The following is a 26,775-nucleotide window of genomic DNA, read 5'->3' as shown; positions in this document are numbered from 1 at the left end:
CCCCGCTCTCCCCATAGTTGCATGTCGAAGTGTCCTTGAGCAAGACCCTGAACCCCCAGGTGCTCCCCGGTGCTTCCCTGCAGCCCACTGCTCCTTGATAACTAAGGATGGGTCAAATGCAGAGAAAAAATTCCCCACGGGGATACATCAAGTTGTAGATTTCTTTTTTTCTTGTAGATGCAGAGTTGGGGGGAACATGAAGAATTAATCTGTAAATGCAATTTTCAGTATAAAACAATGTGTCACAAGTAATAAGACCGTATCTCTAAAATATCTTCAGGTGTGAGAAGCAGTGACGCACTCATATTGCTCATCTTAGAATATCTCTCTGTACAACTGATGATGTGTCAGGATCCCAGTGGCATTCTGCCCAAACCCTTCCTCCACTCTTTACTCCACTCATGTCCTCCCTGGGTTTTATTAGCTCATGGGAAGAAGAAATGACACACAACTTGGAGTAATTACTGTTGGCTAGCGCAAAACATCTCTAAATACATACTGGCATGTTCCCTGCTTGAAGGAAAATCTTTGAGGTTGTTTGTGCAGGGGGGGGGGGGGGGGAGGGGTTCATCACCAATCTCTGTCCGTTTTCTAAGATTTTTAATGAATGAAGCTAAAAACTACATGACGTGCACACATTCTTTCCCACCACACATGCCTAACCTTTTTTCCTTCTTTTTTGGTCATTACTGACAGCTGTGAAGAATCAAGTTACTGGTAACTTCATACTGAATGCAAAAAGTGAAGACGCTGAAACGAAGACTTTCATCGAGAATGGCTTGCAGTGGGAGTATTCTCTCGATGGTGCGAAGGAGATCCTGAAAGCAACCGGTCCTCTGCATGAGGGCATTGTCGTGCTGGTGAGTGTTCCCGGAACAGGATCATCGCTCTTTACTTTGGACTTTTGTCCGGAGTTTCTTTGGCTTTGCTAACTAACTTCACCTTGTTGCAGGTCATTCCCCAAGAAGAAGATGCCAAAATAAGCCTGACATATAAGTATATCATACATGAGGACCTGTTACCGCTAATTACCAACAACAATGTCCTTCTGGCTGAACTCGACACGTACGAGTGGGCACTGAAGAGCTGGTCTCAGTGCTCCAAACCCTGCGGGGGAGGTCAGTGAGTGCACGTGCTTATTTGTAAAACAAAGTTAATTCGAGCTGCACATCGTTACCTGCTGTGTGTCGAGAAAACTGCAATGATGAATATACAGTTTTCTGGTGTCACTGAATAATTCATAGAAAATGAATTGACGGCGTTTCGCAATTTTCCAGTGTAAATATTTTCTCTGCCGATCGGTATGTCAGATTCTAATAATGTCTGTCTCATCTTGCTGGAAGATTAAATGTGTACAAATTCCATTGTTCAGGCATACAGTACACTAAGTATGGATGCAGGAGGAAGAGTGACAGCCGCTTGGTACATCGAAACTTTTGTGAAACCAGCAAAAAGCCCAAACCCATCCGCAAACGTTGCAACGTCCAAGAGTGCAACCAGCCCACGTGAGTGCCCTCCAGTTTAAGATAGTACTATTTGAACTGCTGGATTAACGGGGTAATAAATGCTTCACATGTCCACCCTGACATAGAACGTAGGTGTTTTTCATGTCAGAAAAACCTTTTTTCAAAACGAGCCCGCTGTGCTGACAGGTGGGTGGTGGAGGAATGGAGTCCCTGCAGTAAGACCTGCGGGAAGCTGGGCTACCAGACCAGGGTGGTGCAGTGCATGCAGGCGCTCCACAACGGCACCAACAGGCCCGTCCACAGCAAACACTGCACCGAGGATCGGCCCGAGACGAGGAGGTCCTGTAACCACACCACGTGCCCCGCCCAGTGGAGGACAGGGGCGTGGTCTCAGGTGAGTTAGCGAGTGTTTGGGGATGAGATTTCATGCTACAACCAGATTTAGTGAATGAGTTGTCAGTAGTAACCAAGAAGAATTTACTCACAGAAACCGTGCAACCAAATCCTGTTTTCTTAAATTCACTTATGGGAAGACTGGTAAAGTTACATCGTTGCAAATTTCCAACATATTATGCTGAGTAACCTTGGTACATGCGCTTGAGCGCTTTTCTAGTCTTCCGACCACTCATTGACACTACATGACATCATCCACCCATTCATACACTGAGGGGAGGAGCCAAGGTTCCACCTGAACATCAGCATTAACTAACATGCTTACACTGAGCTCAGCTACGGGAGCAAATTTGGCGTTAAGTGTCTTGCCCAGGGACACATCGACATGGGCGAGCAGAGACGGGGATCGAACCACCGATACTCTGATTGAAGGACTCCCCTGCTCACCACTGAGCCACAGTGTCCCCATTGGTACATGAAGGGCGTATTATTTTTGGCAAATCAGATTTTTTTGTATTGCTTTTTGTACTTCATCCATTTAGCTGTTACTATTTTTGACATACCTGGGGACATAATGGGCCGATTTGAGTTCCTAAAATTGGAGAATTTCCTGAGCGGTGCTCAGACTATAGCAGCAGAAAAGAAGTCCTTTTAAATATCAGTAAGAGCTGTGTGTGTGTGTGTGTGTGTGTGTGTGTGTGTGGGTGGGTGTGTGTTGGTGGTGTCGCAGTGCTCAGTGACCTGTGGCGAAGGGATTCAGCAAAGACAGGTGGTGTGCAAAGCCAGCGACAACACCATCGGAGAATGCGAGGGCGAGAAGTCAGAAACAGTCCTCATTTGCAAACTAATTTCTTGTCCAGGTAAGATCCAAATAAACTAATCTGTAATTAGGAAACAATTTTCAGAAATTGAACTGCTTGCTTCTCGCTTTACAAACACTGTTGGATAATCTGCCTCGGCCTGATCAAGATAGATAGATAGATAGATTTATTAATTAATTAGGGGGAGCCAATTGAGCCAACACAGCACATAAAAATAAAAAAAAAAAAAAAAAAAATAAAAATAGGAAGGGGTGATCTGGGGGCAAGGTGAACTGTTGTGAAGAGCCTCATAGCCGGCAGCAGTTCTTCTCTCCTGTATCTCCTTGTGGCAGCGGAGCGTGAGGAGACGTTTGGAGAAAGTACTCCTCTGTCCCTGTAGGAGGTGGTGGAGAGGGTGGTCCGGTCATTTCCTTATTCCGTTATTATAGATGCAGAAAGACTGAAAAACTAGAACAAAGATGTCTTTCTTCTGAAGAACTTGTGGGTGTCAATGTGTTTCTTTGTCCCAGCACAGTGGTACATGTAGAGTTTTTGGTTAAAAACACAAAGATCGTAACGGTAGTGCTCTACCAAGCGTGACGAGAGGTCTCCATAAAGACGACGGTTTTCTTAACCCTTGTGTCGCCTTCGGGTCAATTTGACCCGATTCAATGTTTCACCCTCCTGTTACCTTTATATTTACTAACATATTTTACCCTTGAGGTCAATATGATCCCAGCTATTAAAATCTCCAGAAAATTATTCGAATTAATATTGTTTTCCAAGTTTAAGTGTGAGGTACTTTATGTTTGTTTGTTGACTCCCGAAAGAACACCGACATTAAACATTGAATCGGGTCAAATTGACCCGAAGGCGACAGGAGGGTTAAAGTAGCAAGAGGTTGTCAATATCTTTTCTTGGGTTTCGTGGCTCCTGTACATTCTCTCATTTAGGAATATGTTTGGGCTTCATTGTGTCCTCCATTCCAGGACAACCAGGGTCTCCTCTCACCGGTGGAATGATGGAAAACTCCACAACAAAAGACGAAGCTGTACACCAAAGGGCTCCTGAAAACCCCGTCCACAAAATCTCCTCAAGTAGGTCGACGTGTTGTTCTGTTTGATCGAAATGTCAACACATTTCCTCTCGATATCCTTGGTGATATCCTCTCCTCTCTTCTCACCAGATGAGCCGTGTCTTGGGGATAAATCCATTTTCTGTCAAATGGAGGTACTTGCCCGATATTGTTCCATCCCAGGATATAATAAGCTTTGTTGTGAGTCCTGCAACAAGAAAGAAAACCTCGCCACCCATGCTCCTGACCTCCATAACACCCGAGTGGCCTCCGTTGAACCTGACGCCTCCGCTCCGTCTCGCCCTGCGTTAATCAAGACTCCTCCCCCCGCTACGACCCAGAGCCCGCCACAAACCACGAAAGCGATCGTCAGGCGGCTTCGCTCCACTGCCCCGGCGCCAACCACCGCCGGCGCTGCTGAAGCCTTGCCGCCCACAGGTGCTGCTGTTCCCCAGGGGCCCACCAGCAACTCCCTCCTCACAGCTGGGAAAGGAGGCTCAGACCCGGAGCCTCTTCTACCTCCAGGGCCTCCGCGGCCCGCAGCGGACTCCAGTGGAAGTGCCTCTAAAGAGCACAGTCCAAACAGCACTTTAGGCCCGGTCGTTGCCAGGTCAAAAAGGGACGATATAGGATCCGAGAGGGACTCGAGTCACAGAACCCTGTCAGCTCAGCAATGAACAGCGAGCGATGTTGTGGACGTGCTGCTCAGTGAGACGGTCTCATACGTCAGCTTTCTCTTTGCAGCATCTTGCTGCCGATATTTTCTTTCTCTTTTTTTGCAAAGGTTGTTCTTTTTTCCATGCCAGATTTTAGACCAGACCAGAGATGGTTACCTCATCAAAACTGCAGTGATCTGTGCGCAGCATCGCTCTGCCCTCTGTGCTTCAAATATGAAATGGAAGAGAAAAACAAGTTGTCAGGTGCTGTAAACGACTTCTAGGCGTGTTCAAAATGTGACGACTGCATTGCTACATTCATGTTTTTATGTGTGTACAGTTGTGTAATCCTTTTTTCTCAAGTGCATTAGAACTACTATTGAACTTGTATTGTGAACATGCGAGGAGAGGTCAAAGGCCATGGTTTTGTAGGTGCACGTGTCAACTATGGAGACTAGAGTGTGCCGGAACAATTGTAGACCCTGTCAGTGCTCAATTACAATGAGTTAATATATTGAATTTTAATGACGAATTAAATAACGCAAAGTAAATTCGGGGATTAATATTTGTACTTTCTAATTCTGTTTCAAGAATTAGTAGAATTTTAAAACCAGAATTGCGAAAATATGCATGTTTTTTTAAGCTTTTAAATAACCGTTTAATTTATTGTCCAGTTTCCATTTGATGATAGCTCTAATTTAAAGACGGTTCTCAGATTTCAAGATGTGTAAATGTTGTGACACCGAAAACTTCAATAACCTCCAAACCCACAGAGCATTAACAGAGACTCTTGGCTCAGCAGAGGGGGGCAGCAGAGTGCATTACATAACAGCTATAATGAGGCAAGTCAAGTGTATGTATACAACACATTTAAACAACAAGGTCATTCAAAGTGCTTCACATAGAACCATCAAAAGCATCAACACATAATGCAAAAGTAGATACGTGGGGATAAGAAATTAGCTTCGTTCTCTACGAATATTTGAACAACTCTCGCTAATTATGTTGTATGTTGTTTGTTTAATCTACATTCGAACAGAAATGAAAAAACATAGGGGGTGATAGGGGAATAATTTCCTTTTGGACACTCCCTCATGCCTTATCATTTAAATGCAAACGTAATAAATTGACAATGCTTTTTCTAATGTTTTATAATAAGACACAGTCTATAATTATTCCAGTGGCACACCCCAGACTCCGTAGACATCACTCCTGGCAAGGAGCCTCATAGCTTCTCTGTCCCCGGTGCTCTTTTTTGTTATTTGTTCCTAAAACCAACGTACCAGTGATTATTGTCACCGGTAAAAAAAAATCCTGACCGTCTACAGGCCAACCCCACTGTAGCGTGCCCTCTGCCCTCTGTCTGCCTTTGTAGATGCCAGTCACCTAATGTTTTAAAAACAAAAAAAGATTTAAGGAAAAAAAAATCAAAGTCATTGTTATCTTTTTTGTAACTGATATATTTTTCAGATAATAATGTATATAGTGTAAATTTCAAGTGATGAGAAGAAATGAACAACCAGGAATTGAACGGAAAGTATATTGCAGTTGTAAAAATCCAGGCGATGCTGTAAGTCTACAGACTGTGGTTGGTCCTACTGTTACATCATTCCTGCATTGCAGTTCATAACATCATTATGTTTATTGTATAGTTCTTGTATATACGTAATGAAAGCTTTAAATGTTAATATTTATTGAATTTTTAAGTGGTATGGAGAACAAAGTAAAACAAGTTTGAAAGAACAAAGATTCTTGTTATTTCTATTTCTGTTATTTCTATTTCCTGTATTATTCAGCTTTTTCTTGTTTGACTTCCATATTTTGGTTGACTGACTTTATATGTTAAATGACTTTATTTGAGTTGAGAGCAGCCACCTGTTTCGTGCCGTGGTATTCAAAACAGGCAAAATAGACACATTCAAGGACTTTATTTGTTTTGTGCAGTTGTCCTTCAGTGATGCGCGTGTCAAAAGACAAGTGATGACTCCTTATCAGGAAATCTTGAGGTTTGAGTGACACTCTGTGACATTAATTCCTATGAACCAGCTGACATCTTCCATGCTGGCAAAGGGCTGCTGAGACTGGTGTCTGCCAGCTCTGGAGCTGAGCGTCTCCTCCGGGCAGCGGATCCACTCTCGCTGAAAGGGCCGCCGTGTGCCCAGCGGCCGGTCTGTCACCGTGCTTCCATCACCCAGTCTTGTCCTTTGAGTAATGACAGGGTGCTGCTGCATTAGAGACTCCATTAGCCCAGGGTGCTGGTCGCTGTGAGACGTCTGCGGAGGTGTCTGGTGAAATCCAGCTGTGCTCGGGGTAAAGCCTGATTGACAATGGACTTTGGCAGCCAGCCCTGAGAACGACGTTAAAACAATGTCATGTGGCTGTCAGTGAACAAAAGAGTGAGTAATAGTAATATGCAGTATTGTTTTCATTAATTATACCAATTCTATTTACACTACCGTTCAAAAGTTTGGGGTCACTTAGAAATGTCTTTATTTTTTCAAAGAAAAGCACTGTTTTTTCAATAAAGATAACATGAATCAAAAATACACACTATACATTGTTAATGTGGTAAATGACTATTCTAGGTGGAAACGTCTGGTTTCTAATGAAATATCTCCAGGTGTATAGAGGCCCATTTCCATCAACTATCACTCCAGTGTTCTAATGGTACATTGTGTTTGCTAATCGCCTTAGAAGACCCTTGTGCAATTATGTTAGCACAGCTGAAAACAGTTATGCTGGTGCTATAAGCTATACAACTGGCCTTCCTTTGAGCTTGAAGTTTGAAGAACAAAATTAATACTTCAAATATTAATCATTATTTCTAACCTTGTCAATGTCTTGACTATATTTTCTATTCAATTTTCAATTCATTTGATGAATAAAAGTGAGTTTTCATGGAAGACACGAAATTGTCTGGATGACCCCAAACTTTTGAATGGTAGTGTATATAATCCACTTTTTTAAAAGATAGTAACACAGTACTCCAAATTAAATAGTGATAATGAAATGGAAATGCGAAATTAATATATAATATAATATATACAAATATTGTTTCACAAAATAATATTTACTGAAGCTCCATTTTCGCATCTGTGCATTGACTTTAAATGCAAAACATTCGCAACGCTTTTGGTGTGAACGCGGCATCACATTGGCCCTATTTTACATTTAATATTTCAAGTACATTTTGTACTGTATTTGTACTTGTACATACTGTCAGTTACCAGAGTACTTTTTCCAACCATGGAATCCACTCGGCTACTTCTGAAACTAATCTGTTTGTCTATTGAAGCAGAAAATGATAGCGGAGCTTAATGGAAAAAGCATCTTCAAATAATTATTGCACAAATGGGAGTGCATCTGTGAAATATAAATGTATTACACAGATGTTTGTCGCTATTAATGGATGTTGCTCATATTAGAGGTCTGCAGATGCATCTCCTACCCTTATCCTTCACGGACTGGCAAATGCAGCACATATTCATTTACCTTAACGTCCATATTAAGAAGCCATGTGAAGTGGCTTTTTCCCATATCCTCGTCCAGAGCCTGAATGATGATGCAGGTTGGGCCATCCTCAGCTCTGTAAACAAAGCAAAGTCAACAACAAGTATTGAAGCAGGGTTTATAATGGATTGTGAGCTTGCTTATTATGTAGATTTTTATTTCAAACCTAAAACATCCTTAAACTAATCACATTTTATTTTTATTATCAAGCTATATACATAATTTAAAATGTATTAGGCCTGAATGTCATACTAATTTGCAAATGTCACAATCCCATGCACTTATAATAAATGAAGTCGGTGAACATGGTAAACATTAGACTACGTCATTATGGTTGCATTGTCAGCTGAAGCCGGCATGTAGCTCAAAGCAGCTGTGCCTGTACAGCCTCACAAAGCTGTAGACGTATAGTCTTGTTAATTGACTGAAACATTTACCCAGCAAGAGTATTACTTTAAATTTGAAGCATAAAAACACTTGATTTTTTTTTTTTTTAGATTTTTTTTTTATCAACAAAAAATTATTTTTACAGAATATTTGTAGTGAAATAGCATTTACAGTTTGTTATGCTGAAAATATTATTTTACAAAAAGAAATCACCAGACAAGGATTTTTTAACATAAGATGAAAACGAAAAAACACTTGTTATCTTTTGTTCTATCCCTCTATTTCCACATTCTTAAAGATTCTCTGACATCTGCATGACGGATAAAGCATGTATCTCACAAACATGAGATATGACAGCAGACGGTTAAGGCCATTGTTTTAGCCAGTACTGATAACAACTGTGAGAGCGCATTAAAATGTTGGAGATAATCAAAAACCATCCACTTAATTTATTAGTATAAAGTGGAAGTTGTTGACATCTTACCACCTGTAAGACTGAGATAACTACTCAGACACTGTATATTATGAGATGGAGATTCAAGGGGAGTTGAAACAGTCTGCATGGGGTCCTACCTCACAAAGCCTGGCTGGGGTGGCAAGGACGCCAGCTCAATCGCTGTTCCTCCAAGATAAACTCTGGACTTTTGTTTGCAACTGTGTCTGACACACAGGAAATCCCTTTGACCAATTAGATTTCCCGCTGTCTCGGCTGAAATCTCATGAGTGACGATCGTTTCGGGTCCAACATGCTTCAGAACCTACAACAGAAACCAATAGAAAAATGTAGTGTGTTAAACACTACAGAAAATACATGTCATTTAGCTGACACTTTTATCCAAAGCGACCTACATTCCTAAGTGTCTTGCTCAAGGACACAACGACTAGGGTGGGGATTGAACCTGCAACCCCCAGATTGAAAGACGGACATACTACCCACCAACCCATAGCTGCTACACACATGCACTATAGCACTATATTACAATGCAATGAGCGGTCTTGCAATGTAATAATTTATTTTTTTACTCAGGGCAGTCGTAATAAAACTCTTGAATTTTTTTTTGGACATTTCAACTCAAGCTTTTAAATGGCATTAAAGCCCCATAATGGAGTGTTTCCCTTGGAGCGCCCCCTTCAGTATTTAACGTTTACTTCAGTGTCGTAAATACCCAGTTACGATAGATGCAGCCTCGCATACACTTGTATTGATGACCAGACGAAGTCAGAAACCAAGAAATTATGTCAACCGATAAGATAAGAATATTCAAAGATTTTACATAAATATGACTGCATAGTTTTATTCATTGTGATATCGGAGATGAATGCTAACATAACCAAAAGAATGACAACATTTAGTTTAGATGAAATACCGATGAAATACCATATTAAAATTCATTGTAGCGGCACCATTTTTTTCAAGCTGTTATTTTAAGGTACAATTGTTGCATAATGTTACTTTAATATGGTATTTTTTATAAGTGACAGTTTCACAGACGATGAAATGTCCATTTATCAAAGGTCAGCCGCTCACTTTGATCTGCTGTATGCTCGGGTTCCACTGGTGCATCTCCTCCACTCGGACAAACAGGATGTCGTAGAGCTCGTCCACGCTGGCGTCCAGGACCGCCTCCAGCCTGAAGACCTTCCCGGTTCCCGGTATCACCTTGCTGCAGATCACATCTCCCTCGCTCTGAAAAGGAATAACAAACAAGCAGATGTCTATAAGCATACCAGGTTGGTGAGAATTGGAGGAATATATACTTTAGAGAAGATGAGACATTATAATTAATCAAGTAAGGATGCTTAAAATCGATCAGGTGATACCTCTGTCATCTCAAACTTCCATCCTTGCGTGTCTTCTAACATACAGAGAGCCTTCTCCATTGCGTCTTGTCCTCGTTGTACATAGAGCAGCTGATCTTCTTTCAAAGGCACAGGACTTGCATCTTCAGGTTTGGGCTCTGCAAAAGATTATTCTTACTAATCGTTCAACAACTGTGCTCTAAAAACCAGAATGTAATCACAATTATTTTTACCGTGACGCTTTAATCGAGAATGTGTTCTGATGAGATGTTGGACCTGTCCCCAGCGCTGCATGTGTGTGAGCTCCTGGCCTATCACTGCCACGGCTGTGCGTTGAAGTCCTGCACGATTAACATGACGGTTAAGAAACGCAAAAAAAAAGAAACAAAAGCTCAGTTGTTTTACCCAGAGTGCAACATGTTTATCAAAAGGAAATACCAGAACCAACGTTCCTCCGATTATTAAGACTGTTTACCTGTTAGATTCCTCAGATGTGGGTAGGAAATTCCACAGCAGAGCTTTACAACAGCAGGCAGCATTTTGTCTGATTTTGGCAGTGACAGCCAAGCAACAGAACGCGTCTCTGCTCTTTATATGGCGTCTGAAGGACGCCTCGTGAGATAAGGCCCAGAGAAGATAGGACCTGTTCCGAAGGCCACGCTTGGCAAGAGCATTAGACCAAAGGCAGAAAGGACATTCTTTTGCTTTTGAAATTACTATGTGTAAAACTAGAGCACTGAGTGGGAACTGCAACCGTCATTTTTGTTTGTTCTGTATTGTATTGTGTTGTAATGTATATTTTGTGTAAGCACTGAGAGACACTTTACCAAGTCAAATTCCTTGTTTGTGCAAACTACTTGGCCAATCAAACTGATTCTGATTCTGATTCTGATTGATTTCTATCTGCCGGAGAAAGGGCTTTACAAATGGCCTCATCTCACGCACGTCATTGGCGCCATGGTCTGGCCATCAGCAGCAAATTGGATTTCAGTGTCTTCCTCAAGGACAGTTTCATGCAAACAGACACAAACCTACCCCCTCTTCCTCCTGGGGCACACTAGCTTTTATTAAAGAAATAAGCATAACTCTAGACTGGCTGTCCTTCAAACGAAAATCTGCTTCTTTGAAGAAAAGGGAAAACTAATGTTCAGGTATAGGGGAAGTGGACTTATTGGGTGATCATGGAAAGGTTCAACTGTATTTCACAATACCACCAAAGGCATGCACACAAAAAGACTATATTTACCTTCGCATTGAAAATGCGGAAGGTTATGTTTTGATCGCCGTGTATTTATTTATTTATTTGTATGCGTGTTACTTGCATAACACAAAAAGTATTAAACCGAATCGCATGAAATTCGGTGGGATGATTGGTTATTATCCGGGGACCATTTGATTAGATTTTGGGATCAATCGGGTCAAAGGTCAAGGTCATGAAAAGGTCAAAATCTTCTTTTTACCATAGCACGGTCAATTTTTATCCAATTGGCATGCAACTAATGCCAAAATGTTCATAATTCAATGCCCAATCTTGTGAAATGTGAAGGTATGCGCTCTACCGAGTGCCCATTCTAGTATTAAATGGGTTGATATATAATTACTCAAAGTCAATACAACTATTTGATCTTGTTATGCATTAAACAAGGTTCATAATTTTCCCTAAAGGCAGCTTTGTTAAGCTTTGTTAAGTTTCCTCAAAGGCAGCTTTGTTAAGGTGTGTTTGGGGCGTTCGTTATATTTTTCAGGGCCATCTCACACCTAAAGATTCAAGGGATGTCTGTACAAGCATGGACCTTAATTTATGTAATAGCATATTGAGTATATCTCTATAAGGCAATGATAATAAGCATCGACATAAAAAGCATGATAATGCTGTCATATATTTAATTTAATTGTAGTTGTACATGCATCTATTGAAGGACAATGAGGGTTAACATTATGTAGAGAGATCCAGTGCTGATTTTGAGGATTAGCTGCTTAGTGTTTTACTTTATCTAAATTTATATTATCTTTGTTTGGTTCTGTTCATTTACTCATACCTATGCCATTACTTAGTTTATTACTGTCACTGTTATGACAACTGAATCTCCCTCCAGCGTTTATCTTTATCTTTTCTAATCTTAGAAGGGCATAACAAATTCAATAGGAATTTAATTTGATAATTGTAGAATGTGGAATGTGTGTGTGTGTGTGTGTGTGTGTGTGTGTGTGTGTGTGTGTGTGTGTGTGTGTGTGTGTGTGTATACAGTGCATCCGGAAAGTATTTACAGCGCTTCACTTTTTCCACATTTTGTTATGTTACAGCCTTATTCCAAAATGGATTAAATTCATTATTTTCCTCAACATTCTACACACAACAACCCATAATGACAAAGTGAAAACAGTTTTTTGCTAATTTTTGCAAATCTGTTAAAAATAAAGAACGAAAACATAACATGTACATAAGTATTCACAGCCTTTGCCATGGCACTCAACATGTAGCTCAGGTGCATCCTGTTTCCACTGATCATCCTTGAGATGTTTGATTGGAGTCCACCTGTGCTAAATTCAGTTGATTGGACATGATTGAGAAAGGCACACACCTGTCTATATAAGGTATCACAGTTGACAGTCCATATCAGAGCATAAACCAAGCCATGAAGTTCAAGGAATTATCTATAGACCTCTGAGACAGAATTGTATCGAGGCACAGATCTGGCGAAGGGTACAGAAAGATTTCTGCAGCATTGAAAGTCCCAATGAGCCCAGTGGCCTCCATCATCCGGAAATGGAAGAAGTGTGGAACCAGCAGGACTCTTCCTAGAGTTGGCCGCCCAGCCAGACTGAGCGATCGGGGGAGAAGGGCCTTCGTCAGGGAGGTGACCAGGAACCCGATGGTCACTCTGACAGAGCTCCAGCGTTGTTCTATGAAGAGAGGGGAACCTTCCAGAAGGACAACCATCTCTGCAGCACTCCACAAATCAGGCCTGTTTGGTAGAGTGGCCAGACGGAAGCCACTCCTCAGTAAAAAGCACATGACAGTCCGCCTAGAGTTGGCAAAAAAGCACCTGAAGGACTCAACGACCATGAGAAACAAAATTCTCTGGTCTGATGAAACAAAGATTGAACTCTTTGGCCTGAATGCCAAGCGTCATGTCTGGAGGAAACCAGGCACTGCTCATCACCTGGCCAATACCATCCCTACAGTGAAGCATGGTGGTGGCAGCATCATGCTGTGGGGATGTTTTTCAGCAGGAGGAACTGGGAGACGAGTCAGGATTGAGGGAAAGATGAATGCAGCAATGTACAGAGACATCCTCGATGAAAACATGCTCCAAAGAGCTCTGGACCTCAGACTGGGGCGACGGTTCATCTTCCAACAGGACAACGACCCGAAGCACACAGCCAAGATAACAAAGGAGTGGCTTGGGGACGACTCTGTGAATGTCCTGGAGTGGCCCAGCCAGAGCCCTGACTTGAACCCGATTGAACATCTCTGGAGAGATCTGAAAATGGCTGTGCACCGACGCTCCCCATCCAACCTGATGGAACTTGAGAGGTTCTGCAAAGAAGAATGGGAGAAATTGCCCAGAAATAGGTGTGCCACGCTTGTGGAATCAGACCCAAGAAGACTTGAGGCTGTAGTCGCTGCCAAAGGTGCTTCAACAAAGTATTGAGCAAAGGCTGTGAATACTTATGTACATGTTATGTTTTCCTTCTTTATTTTTAATAAATGTGCCAAAATTTGGAAAAATCAGTTTTCACTTTGTCATTATGGGTTGTTGTGTGTAGAATGTTGAGCAAAATAATGAATTTAATCCATTTTGGAATAAGGCTGTAACATAACAAAATGTGGAAAAAATGAAACGCTGTGAATACTTTCCGGATGCACTGTATATATAAACAGTATATTATATGTGTAATGGCTGTCATTAACCTTAAAACATGCACAACCAGAATTAATAACGGTGAGCTGACACAAGGCGTAAGCAACGTCTCCTTTTAGTCCCCGGGATGCAGTACAATATGTCCACATATGATTAAATGCTATTTATTGATAATGATTAACAGTGATGCAGTAAGTAGGCTGATAATTACAAAAAATCTACCACTGCATCTTGCATAAATATTAAACATAATTATACATAATTAACGTCTTACTTCCATGGTTTATATTTTTGGAAAAGCAAATCTTCGCATCAGATTGTCCTCTGACTGTCGGGTGAATCTCAGGGGAACTGGAAGAAAAAGGGGAAGCACGGAAACTGGCTCCACTTGCTAGGAGAAGCTCAGATAACAAGGCACAGAGGGAGAGTGAAATCATTCTCGGTTCAGGTCAAATAAATGTAAAAAATTTCTATACGTTTGAAAGTATGTTACTTTTCACACATTGTGCTATAACTGGGAACTCCTGTAGAATCTGTTACAAGTTGATAGTCATCGAAATAAACATTGTGAGGGCTGTGCTATTATCAGCGAAGGCAAAATCTTGAATCTATTTCCATTTATATCTCACATTTTGAGCAGGCATGCCTATAACCCAAATTACATTTTCTGGGTATGCTTACTAAAACATACGGAGTCATTGAGGCGTCGTGGAGAAAACAAACAATTTAGTTTAACAATATGTTGGGCAAGATGAACGTGATATTAATTTGCCGATTTACTACAGGCAATTCATATTAATTAGCGGGAAGCACTACAGGATGCTTGAAACATTGAAGGTCTTATGTGACAAGAGTGAATCAAAATTAATGAATTTTGGAACAAGGGGTCTAAAATGTGACCCATAACTACGACACCGATTAACCAGCAGCAGCTCATGTTTATGATTATTCTTATCAGAGATGTTGCTGTACATCTCTCACCCTCTCAGTTATGCTGCATTTTTAAAAAGTACATATCTAACGATGTAGACCTTTTGTGCAAATAAAACAAGCATATTTGTCCATACTGTATATATAAATCAAATTTAGAATACAGCATATTATGATTTTTTTTTTTTCACATATTAATTTGCAATATACAGGACTGTCTCAGAAAATTAGAATATTGTGATAAAGTTCTTTATTTTCTGTAATGCAATTAAAAAAACAAAAATGTCATGCATTCTGATTCATTTAAAACAAACTGAAAATATGCAAGCCTTTTTTTTTTTTTAATATTGCTGATTATGTTACAGCTTAAGAAAACTCAAATATCCTATCTCTAAATATTAGAATATCATGAAAAGTATACTAGTAGGGTATTAAACAAATCACTTGAATCGTCTAATTAAAAACACATTTTCAAATGTTTGCTTTTGTTTTGCTGGTATAAATCTTTTTTTTTACTTGGTCTGGGGACATATTCAAATTTTATGAGATAGAATTTTAGTTTTCATATAATCAATAGAATAAAAAAAAAAAAAAAATAAAATATTTCATTTTGATTGAATTGAAAATGAATGCATGACATTTTTGTTTTTTTTAATTGCATTACAGAAAATAAAGAACTTTATCACAATATTCTAATTTTCTGAGACAGTCCTGTATGTGGTTTTATAAGCAATCTATAATAATCATCAGAACACATGCAGTCTTCCAAATGATTAATACGGGGCTTCCATGAAGGAGAAAACATGCTGTAGCTAATGAGCGGAGGAAATATGGACGTCAATTAGGCTTCACCATTTGCACACTTGTGCCTGCTATAAATGTATGAAATGCATAGGTGATTATGGGAAGAGGGATATGTTGATACACCAACATCGCCTGCTCTGACCACCTTTCTTTTATATCTATCTATCTTTTATTTTGAATTTCGAAAATTATATTTGATCTAAATGTACAACAGACTCTTTTCAGAGAGAGGCTGGTCGCAGTCTGTATCGACTCCTTTGCTCTTTTTGGTCGTGGCTATTTACCACATCTTTGTTGACTTTAATTTTAAGACAATATTTGATTTAATCTCAAGAAATGAATTATTGTTCATTCATCTAAACTGACTCTGGTCCAGTATGAGTTATGAATCACAGAAGAAAAAAGATATTGAATTTCAATCACACATTCAGTCAATCACCGATTGGTTCACTCCGTCGTCTCTGATCTGACTTTGTGCTGGCTAGTCACGATGTCTGTGAATAATGTTATTTCTAGACACAATAATAGCTTATGATTTAATTTGTTCATTACATTTTATTTGTAGCTGCTAGTTACCATGTCTTTGTGGGTTACGATTTCAGATAGGGTTTATGCTTTCAAATGTAATAATTCATCCGTTCACACTTCTCCAAACCTTCAGGGTAAACTCCATCAACCTGACTGTAATCTAACTTTCAACTTCACCCTTTCACTTTGAAGGAGCTCCACCTCTCTCTCCTCATATGTGATGTGGAGTTGGTCAGTGAGGTATGTGTGTGTGGAGGAGCAACCGTCACATCTGGGAAATATTTGGCAGAAGGCCCGAGTGCCGCCTCCTCTTCTCAATGCTGTGTCTGATAGAGCAGCAGCAAACAGCTGCCTCTTATCGCGCGGCGCAAAACGGGTGACCTTGTGAGAATGATTCATGACGTCAAAGCTGATCTCAACCTGCTGACCGGGCCAGCTGACCTCGAACTGCGGTCACGCCACCAAGGAAGAGGCCGACTGTAGCAAGGACTTGTTTGTGAATAGCCTCTGGGATTCTTTCACAAACACATCATTCAGTCATCATTACGATGTGTGTGATTATGTGCAGTTTGAGCACAATCTTCATGCTAAGTGGCAATTCATTGTAACGCGTATTCCATTCTGTGGCAATAAAAGAAAAATATATCTAGATAAAGATATACATAAATACATATATCAATTTACAAAGTTCCTGCTTGCGTATTATCCCCTCCTTTCCTCTCATCTCTGTGTAGATTTAACCTTTTAAGCACCAAGCTTTTTTTAGCACTTTCACTGGTGCAATATATCTCACAAGAAAATATATTTTTCTAATCGGATGAGTTTTTATTTGTATTAAATAATTAAACCTTGACTACTTTAATTTATGATTAATCTAATGGATCGATTGTATATTATTTAATTTTCATAACAACAAAGGTCCTGGTGCATTATTTATTCTGATCTTTTTTTTTGTACAGTCGTCTCAGGTGTTAATTCACTCCTGGCTCTAAAGAAAGCTGAACAAACTGTGACAATAGCTACAATGATTGTAAGAGCACAATCTAATGCAGTCATATTTTTGCTAGTAAATGAAACTGAATGAATTCCTTCGGGATAAAAAATGATATTGTATCATATTGTACACTCCTGGCTTGATTTGGTCTGACGGACACAGGAGGAGGTGAAGGAACACAATGAGGAGGTGGATAAAAACAGACTCACTTAAACCCTAATAAGGTTCATAAGGGCATCTTAATATATAAACATTTTCTATTATATTTTATATATTTATGATTTACATTTTAAGATATTTATATTTTATTATAATATATTTATATTATATATTTACATTAGTTTGTATTTATATCTCATATTAAACTGAATATTATTATATGTTATATAATATATATATATATATATATATATATATATATATATATATATTACATTACATGTCATTTAGCAGACGCTTTTATCCAAAGCGACTTACAATATATACTGTATATATATTCGTGCTGTGAAAAATAACGCGTTAACTCAGTTAATTCAATTACAGGTTTAACTAGTTTTTTTTTAAACGCATTTAACGCATGCGCAGAATGAGCTTCCAATCCGTCTGGTCGTCGAGACGAAAAAAAAGTCACTTGCAAAATGAGCTTCAATCTGAACTATGTCCGCTCTCATGCAGACGGTCGTGCTGTTCATCGATAATGATCCTTCCGCAGGTTCACCTCCGGAAACCTTGTTACGACTTTTACTTCCTGTAGATCAGGGGTCTCAACACGTCGATCGCGACCTGCCAGTCGATCGCGGCGTAGTGTCGGTAGATCGCATGACATTAAAAAGATTGGCCCGCCCCCTGACATGTTCTCTATAGCACGTCTTTGTTCTTTTATTAAACTAAACGTCTGTTGTTGATCGTATCTCCACAGCAGCATGTCATTTCTGTCTCTTCGCGTTGCGTTAACACTTATCGATCTCCGTCTCGCCCGCCACAGAGCTCCGTGCGCGCGCACCGGGACCGAGCAAAAAAAAAGTCACTTGTCAATCTGTCCACCTGTCCGTGTCCGGGCCGGTGAGGTTTCAGCTTTGCAACGGTGTCCCCGCCGTCCCTTTCATCACGGCCCAGTTCATGAAGAAAACCCACACAGTCAGTTTGCCTCAGCAGCTGCTAGAGGAAGACTAGAGGCCTTTAGATTGTATCATGGTGGAGTTAATGGTTGACAAACAAGAGAAAAATGTTCTGTTTAACCCTCCTGTTACCTTTACATTTACTAACATATTTTACCCTCGGGGTCAATTTGACCCCAGCAATTAAAACCTCCAGAAAATTATTAGAATTAATATTGCTTCCCAAGTTTAAGTGTGAGGTACTTTATGTTTTTGTTGACTACCTAAATAGCCCTTTAAATAAATAAAAAGTTGATATTTCTTATATGTTTGACACAGTGAAAAACAGCCTGGGGTCAAATTGACCCCAAAGAACACCGACATTAAACATTGAATGGGGTCAAATTGACCCGAAAGGTAACAGGAGGGTTAAACATTCTGTTTAGGATGAAGATGTATTAATGTTCCATATGGAAGAAAACTGCTAAATAACTGCTGAGTTGCAGCACCATTGTATAGAAGAATGTATAAATGTATATATCCGTCTTTTGTCATAAATCTCTATGTTCTCACAAAATATACCGAGAATATCGGTAATATGTGATTAATCATGATTAATCCACAAAAACCTGTGATTAACCCGATTAAAAATTTTAATCGTTTCACAGCCCTAATATATATATATATATTCACTACCGTTCAAAAGTTTGGGGTCATCCAGACAATTTCGTGTCTTCCATGAAAACTCACTTTTATTTATCACATGAATTGAAAGTTGAAGAGAAAATATAGTCAAGACATTGACAAGGTTAGAAATAATGATTAATATTTGAAGTATTAATTTTGTTCTTCAAACTTCAAGCTCAAAGGAAGGCCAGTTGTATAGCTTATATCACCAGCATAACTGTTTTCAGCTGTGCTAACATAATTGCACAAGGGTTTTCTAATCAGATATTAGTCTTCTAAGGCGATTAGCAAACACAATGTACCATTAGAACACTGGAGTGATAGTTGATGGAAATGGGCCTCTATACACCTCTGGAGATATTTCATTAGAAACCAGACGTTTCCACCTAGAATAGTCATTTACCACATTAACAATGTATAGTGTGTATTTTTGATGAATGTTATCTTTATTGAAAAAACTGTGCTTTTCTTTGAAAAATAAAGACATTTCTAAGTGACCCCAAACTTTTGAACGGTAGTGTATATACTGTATATATATATTATTTTACTGAATTGGCCTCAAGCCATGGTCCTGGTGATGTCCCTCCACTCTACCTCCTTCTGTGGGAAGAGAGCCCGGGGAAGACCTTAACAGGCTGGAGGTATTATATCTCCCAGCTGTCCTGGGAACGCCTCGGGATCTCACAGAATGAGCTGGAAAGTGCTGCGGGTGAGTGGGAAGTCTGGGTCAGCCTGCTGGGTTGGCTGCCTCTGCGACCCGACCTCGGATTAAGCGGATGGAAATGGATGGATGGATGGATATACTGAATTGTATGAATAAGATAATACATCCATCGAGATTCAAGTTTTATTCCCCTGCAAACGATTTACACTTCAAAAACATGATCCTCCAGACCGGCGATCTAAAATTATGGTAAATCATCCACAGTGTCATGTAAAACTATCACGCCTATTGTATAATGCTTTACTCAATTCCAAATGAAATGAGGGTATCTCATTAAATTGACGTGCGTGTCAAAGAAATATCTATATGGCAAATATGCTACAGTATTTAAGGACCATTATAATATGGGTAGATGAAATCAAGCATTCTGATTGGTTAAGAGTAAGTAACGAGGTGTACTTTATTCAGTCATAATATCCTACAGCTGTTTGCATTTATCTGAGCGTTCCATATCAGTGCGCACTAAAAATAACAATCACGGTAGATTTTGTGCGACCATTAGTTGTCAGTTCAAACTTGACAGTTACAAACATGTTTCGTTTCAACTTTGATATTTTGGGGGAAATGACTTTAAATGAGTGGTTAGCGGAAGAGGAAACTTCAGGTAGACGTCATGCTACCAGAGATAAGAAAGAAAGTGAGACCTATGAAATGTTGCGCAACAGAAAAAAACAGTCGTGGACAATGAACTGCTTCACCAACTGGTGCGAAGAGAAAACTGTCGACTTGAAGACCAGAACCAGAGACGATATGAATGAAATACTGCGGGGTGATTTCTATAGCACTGTGCGCAATGCAAAGGGTGACCACTAGGGGATCAGCAGTTACGTCTGACCGTTGAGTTGGTGCTGGTGTTTGATGAAGCGCGTTCACGTCCGCAAACAATGTTTTTATTGCCGTTGTAAAACCCGTAGACGTCAGGGACACGACAAAACAAAGTTCGGTAATGTTGGAAAGATATTCACAGATTCGGACTTCCCGGCGTTCGTCTGTTGCATAGAAAACACAAGGGGACTATTTTCTCTCGGCTACTGAAATGCGATACACAACGTTTGGTGGCGACAACTATTTTGTGCTGAAAGGCAGCTTACTATTTACTTACGATTCATAATGTCGCACGCAAGCGTATTATAAAAGCAACATGGTACTCGAGGCAGTACTTTATCCTCAATAATGCCCGTTTCAAGGGTGTTGTTATGCAAACCCTTGAACAGGACATTATTGACGATACATACTGCCTCGAGTAAATTACTGCTTGAATAAACAAGGGAACCAACTAATCCTCGAAATAAGGAAACCATAATGCATTCATCTCTATGGAAATTAGGGAATTCTATACATTCTGATCTTGAAGATCCTATTGAGCTTCTGAGTGGACTTCAAGGACCTCTGCATCTCCAATCCTCTCTGCAAAAGAAAACTCAAGTCACACAACGCTAGTCATGTTATGCTTAACATACTGTAGGTCCATGTGTCCATTTAAAAAAAGAAAAAAGAGAATGAAATACGTTATTCACAATCGTTCACGATGAATGTTTTGGTTTCCTCTTATAGTTATGAAAACAGATCTTTTCTTACATACAATTTGGAGAAAATTAACCCTTTCATAACAAATTACTTATTTCCACAGGAGGCGAGAAATGCTGTACGTTGAGAGACTTGTTACATGACTGTAGGTTGATTTTGGTGTCAATGTGAAATTTGCATGAATGTACATTTCTTTCAGAGTATTGGCTTTATAGCTTAATAGTTTTGCCCCGCCTCATTGGCCCTGCCTCCTTCGCCATGCTTCCTGCCTCCTTCGCCATGCTTCCTGCCTCATGGGCCCGGCCTCCTCCCTACTGGCCCTGCCTGAGTTCTCCTGCCATGGCCCTGCTGATGCCCCTCCTTCTGTTTACAAGGAGTTTGGTTGTATACATCGTGGTCCATGCCTACTACTAATTATTCATACATTTGTCATATGAATTTAATGTGTTATAACTCTGTAACGCTGTTCATCTGTACACATTACATCTATTGCTTCTGTCCATCCGGGGTGAAGGATCCTCCTCTGTTGCTCTCCTGAAGGTTTCTTCCATTTTTTTTCCCTGTGAAAGGTTTTTCTCTGGGTTTTTTTGGGGGACAGGGATGTCGTGTGTGCACAGATTGTAAAGCACTCTGAGGCTAATTTGTGATTATGGGCTATACTAAATTGAATTAGTCCACATTGAATTTGTCCACTTTGTGAAGAAAAAAAAAAAATCGAGCGGCAGGAGAGAAAAGAGAACAAATGTCTCTCGTACAATACTCAACACACTACAAGGGAGTGAACAGTGGTGCACTAGTTTGTTACCTGGTTCATCGTTGCTGGAGGATTGCATTTCCTTGCATAAGCTGTGGAATAAATAAACAATAAACACGCTGAGCGTAAAACCTTTTAGAACACAAGAATTAGATAAAAAGTAGTTTGATGACCCTGACCTCGTTCCCGGTGGTTTTCTCCACGACTGATGGAACGATGGACCGTACACAGGATGAAAAGCCTTGAGCAGCTGAAAGTTCTGCTGATGATGGCCCGAGACGTCGGCACCATCCATGGCCTGCTTGATCATTCCCATCACCAGGTCTTTCTCTGAGGGTACATCATATAATATGAGTAAAAAAGCTCATTGGTTCTTCTCAGAAGAGAAGATATACCTTCCGTCAGTGGTTGTTTTAAATGTCTGTCTTGACTGAGGAATAGAAATGAGAGATGATCATTCCAATAAATGTTTTGCGGATGGACATCCGCTGCACTATGCATTTAGAAAACCTATTAAGGTAAATAAAGCATTTTACCTCTTTGACCTGCAAGCAGAAGCCACTGCTGGACTGTCGACAGTGAATCTGTCTGCAGGATCTGACAAAGAATATCAAACACCTGGGAAAAACAACAACTTTACAACATTATCTGGCAAACCGAATACATTTTTTTTTTTTTACTGCAAAGGGAACTTGCAAGGGATCAGCTGTGCTGAGGGCTACAGCGTTGGGATGCATAATTATCATCTATAATGTTGGAAATCTCTTCTATTTTTCAAATGCTGCTTTAAGATTTTTTTGCTGTGCCCCATTTCAAGCCCACACATTTCAAACTGTGGAGAGGTGAACATCAGTGGAGGAATATTTTACCATGAGCTCTTGATCGTGAAAGGTCTGAAGATGTGTCACGCGCTGTGAATAGAGTCTTCGTTGGTGAGAGTTTGTGGCTGGAGGGATGATTCTCCCCGTTTCAGCTGAATATTGAGTCTTTCGGCGGACAAATTCTTCCTCTGGTTGGTCCTGAAATTGTATCGACAAAATCTTGCTTTTTAATACAACAACCTTGAATATATGTTCCAGTATATCTCTTTATAAATTGATCCCATTTTGGTGAACATATTTCTGTGTGAACACATGATTGTTTCTGACAAAGTTGTGTCTACCACTAAAACCCTTTGACTTCATTATTGTCAGGCACCGGCTAATATTCAATTCCTACCATTTATTGATCATTTAAATGCAGTAGTAAATCAGTTGCTAAGGGTTATGAACAGTGCTCTTATGTTAACCCTTGACATACTTCAGATAACAGGATTTACAGCAATATACATACGTCTTTTTTGTCCTTTTGTGCTTGAGGAGACAAACTGACTTTTGCGGCGAGGTCTTTAAGTTCATCCCTCCAGGCTTCTGAAAATTGTGCTGCTGAAATAAATGGAAAAATTACTCCAGTTGTCCAGTCTTTTGCTCAATTGCGAGTCATACTTGACTGGAGGCGCTGTGTGTTACATTCAACGTACCTGATTTATTTGTGTTACTACACACTCCATAAAGATTCTGAGGGAGAGGAAAAGCTAAGGATTGATTAGTTGCTTTGCTGAGGACGTGACTCTTGAGAAGTGGATGGGGAAATAATGATGAGGTGACGAACCAATCATCCCTCACCATGCAGACGGGCCTGCCATTGAGTCCTGTGGAAAAGAGAGGCACGCTATATACAGTTCAAACCAACACAGAAGGTAAAGCGCTTCAAAAGTGTGGAGCCATCAAAGGAAATGTCCATAATAAATAAAAACCTGTCTAATTCCTGCTGAGATCAAAGAGGACGACTCCATGAGAACCTCAAAGAAAGAAATGCACTGCTAACAATACAGCCGTCCCTTTCATGGGCCGTATTGGTATTCCAGGCGTCCATAAATGTATATGGACGACTTGTGAAATATCAGGTTGGGATGCTTCCACAACCACTTCAGAAAAAAGGACCGTGTTATCGAGACGTCACAAGATAAATGCCCACAATAGATGTAATTAGCTCTGAAAGACCAGGTTGGTTCTTTTCGTGAGCCACACCAGAGAGGCGAACTCGCAGGCAAGGGTCTGGCAACCTGTGCCAACCGATCTACATGGAGCAGCCGCCCGAATGGCCCATGATTCAGAAAAGTTTGGTTAATTCTACCCAATGGACTTTTTGTCTATTCTAGGAAGATTGGTGTATAAGGTTTTTTATAATTCAAAAGGGTAAGGATACACAATGTATTGTAAATACACTACCGTTCAAAAGTTTGGGGTCATCCAGACAATTTCGTGTCTTCCATGAAAACTCACTTTTATTTATCAAATGAATTGAAAATTTAATAGAAAATATAGTCAAGACATTGACAAGGTTAGAAATAATGATTAATATTTGAAGTATTAATTTTGTTCTTCAAACTTCAAGCTCAAAGGAAGGCCAGTTGTATAGCTTATATCACCAGCATAACTGTTTTCAGCTGTGCTAACATAATTGCACAAGGGTTTTCTAATCAGACATTAGTCTTCTAAGGCGATGATCAAACACAATGTACCATTAGAACACTGGAGTGAGGTTGATGGAAATTGGCCTCTATACACCTATGGAGATATTTCATTAGAAACCAGACACATCCACCTAGAATAGTCATTTACCACATTAACAATGTATAGTGTGTATTTTTGATTAATGTTATCTTTATTGAAAAAACAGTGCTTTTCTTTGAAAAATAAAGACATTTCTAAGTGACCCCAAACTTTTGAACGGTAGTGTAAGTGGCATTTGGAGCTTTAAAGGTTCGAGAAGAGTAGTGAAGAGTGAGACGCCACAGAAAAGATTATGACAACGCTTAACAGCCTGACAACGGTGTTCCACTGATTTGCTAATTGTTAGTCCCCCAGTGGCGCTAATTAGTTCGATCAATGTTCAATAATTAAAAAACGCTGTATGATACATTGCTCTGAAGAGCTGAAGTGGAATAACAGAGTCCGATGGAAATGTTTTCACTTTGAGTCTAATAACCATAGCTTCAAAATGGAAGCAATAACTAATAGGTGACAAAAAATGCCATAATAGGCATTATTTTAACCAAAAGGTAGATCAGTATTAAATGAGATGTATAGCAATAGATGATAGCATTTGCTGAATATGAATTGCTACTTCCAATGGTGCAATGACAGTGATTTGTTATTTGTTAAAGCCAGCTGAAGATATTCTGACGTGGACTGACGTCTGAACTGCAGACGCATTCAGTTCGGTAATTTAGGGACACATAGAGTACATTCATAGAGTAAGGGGGACGAAAGTAGGACTTTAATGTTTGGGGGATCTGGGTGTGAAGAAAAAATGAGATTGAGTTTTAAACCAAATGTTGGACTGACTGTTGAGGAGAATTAAATGTGACAATCCACAGCAATAGATCCCTTGAGCTAAATCCCACTGAGACATGGGGCGAGAGCCATTTCTGAAGAAGAAGCCTCTGAACTTGAACAACATGCTGCTGGTGAGAAACGTGTCTTTGGATTTTTTAGAGATATCATGTCATATATCGCTTATACCCCTGTGGCTGAGCATGAATTAAATGAGGAACACGACCAAACCGCCAGTGTACCAGTGTTGTTCATAAGGCATGAAAGAACTATAACAGATGTATTGCAACTGAGTCCATGCACAAACAGATATGTAAAAACAGCTGTGAGGAGTGAATCTCTGGAGGAGTGTTGTTACAATGAGATTAACAGGCAACCAGCTGATAAGAATTTGTTATACTGTTGACAGTTATAATGTAAATGTGTGCTTTCTGTTGAAGCCTTATATGATGAAAGAAGTATTAATCGGAGACACTGAGTGACAGATGTTCTCTCTGCTTCCATGTTCTATGTTGAGCTAAACTAATCACCTCATACATGCTGTCTAACTGATCAATACTTTAATCTGTGTTTTATCTGTGCCGTATCACTATTTTATTAAGGGGGTCATTTATAATTTTAACCTATTATGCAGCATCAGAGGGGCAATGGAGTGAACGAGTCAGATATGTCGGTATAAATCTCCCATCAAGACCCAGCGTCTATTCTGGGAAGGTGCGCTTACAAGTTATAAATTGTTAACAGAGCAATTATATATGATGTATAGATTATGTACTTTCACAATACAAGTTGCTCCATCCAATAGTGCAATTATACTAAACTGAGTATTTAGAAACCAAAGCCACATACTTTTAAATTTAGGTTTGAAATACACACTGACATCTGTCCTGAATTCTAGGCATCATTTGCATTTTATGTCAATTTGCTGTAATGAATCTTCAAATTAATAAATCATAAAGCAAACAAATGTATTCTGCTACTTGCTCACCTTGAATATGTTTAACCCTGTTTGGATGAGGGTTGTGCCGGGAGAAGAATGAGTGATGACTCAAGGTACCAAAGCGTGGACTGCTTTTCATCAGCATCTGGGAGAACTCGGGGGAGAATGGCACCTGATCAGTTTGGCTCCTCTCTCTTGATTTTCCTCGGGAGGCCGGACTCTGTGCCATCGACATATCTTGGAGTGACAATTGAAGGTTTTGTTTGAATCTGAGGGAGTGAAAGAACTTTAAAAGTAATAGAAATATGCCCACAGAACAAAACCTAACAAGCAAGAGCACTCAACTTATATTCACTCTAAAGATAACTTCGTTTTTCAAAATTGAACTGAAAATGTTTGTTCTACTGAGAAGAAATAATTCACAATCTCGAAGAAAATACGGTTAAAATACCACTTTACC

At 39.8% G+C, this 26,775-nt stretch overlaps 3 protein-coding genes across 3 annotated transcripts in view; 1 reads left to right on the top strand and 2 right to left on the bottom strand.

Moving 5' to 3' along the window:
- The window catches only part of LOC130203847 (A disintegrin and metalloproteinase with thrombospondin motifs 14), a 46,238-nt gene extending 40,101 nt beyond the window's left edge, over positions 1 to 6,137 (top strand). Inside the window, exons 16-22 of the mRNA XM_056430283.1 lie at positions 697 to 860; positions 953 to 1,118; positions 1,373 to 1,505; positions 1,653 to 1,860; positions 2,590 to 2,719; positions 3,649 to 3,756; positions 3,846 to 6,137. Coding sequence (XP_056286258.1) covers positions 697 to 860; positions 953 to 1,118; positions 1,373 to 1,505; positions 1,653 to 1,860; positions 2,590 to 2,719; positions 3,649 to 3,756; positions 3,846 to 4,411 — 1,475 coding nt within the window. The 3' untranslated portion in view covers positions 4,412 to 6,137. The remainder of the gene's footprint in view (positions 1 to 696; positions 861 to 952; positions 1,119 to 1,372; positions 1,506 to 1,652; positions 1,861 to 2,589; positions 2,720 to 3,648; positions 3,757 to 3,845) is intronic.
- Positions 6,138 to 6,611: 474 nt separating this feature from the next.
- star2 (steroidogenic acute regulatory protein 2) lies at positions 6,612 to 10,626 on the bottom strand. The gene is made up of 7 exons (XM_056430254.1): positions 10,563 to 10,626; positions 10,321 to 10,428; positions 10,109 to 10,245; positions 9,816 to 9,974; positions 8,861 to 9,045; positions 7,883 to 7,976; positions 6,612 to 6,737 (listed from the first exon to the last, which is right to left on the bottom strand). The coding sequence occupies exons 1-7, from the start codon at positions 10,624 to 10,626 to the stop codon at positions 6,633 to 6,635; spliced, it is 852 nt and encodes a 283-aa protein (XP_056286229.1). The 3' UTR covers positions 6,612 to 6,632.
- Positions 10,627 to 21,074: 10,448 nt separating this feature from the next.
- Positions 21,075 to 26,550, bottom strand: tbata (thymus, brain and testes associated). Its single transcript, XM_056430400.1, has 8 exons — positions 26,364 to 26,550; positions 23,518 to 23,688; positions 23,331 to 23,422; positions 22,868 to 23,017; positions 22,535 to 22,616; positions 22,178 to 22,328; positions 22,050 to 22,090; positions 21,075 to 21,124 (listed from the first exon to the last, which is right to left on the bottom strand). Exons 1-8 carry the CDS (start codon positions 26,548 to 26,550, stop codon positions 21,075 to 21,077), a joined length of 924 nt encoding a protein of 307 aa, XP_056286375.1.
- Between the last annotated feature and the right edge of the window lie 225 nt (positions 26,551 to 26,775).

The sequence above is a fragment of the Pseudoliparis swirei genome, chromosome 13 (genome assembly GCF_029220125.1).
Source record: "Pseudoliparis swirei isolate HS2019 ecotype Mariana Trench chromosome 13, NWPU_hadal_v1, whole genome shotgun sequence".
NCBI classification, from domain to species: Eukaryota; Metazoa; Chordata; class Actinopteri; order Perciformes; family Liparidae; genus Pseudoliparis; species Pseudoliparis swirei.
The sequence above is the reverse complement of the archived record's forward strand: the minus strand, read 5'-3'. Positions and strand labels throughout refer to the sequence as shown.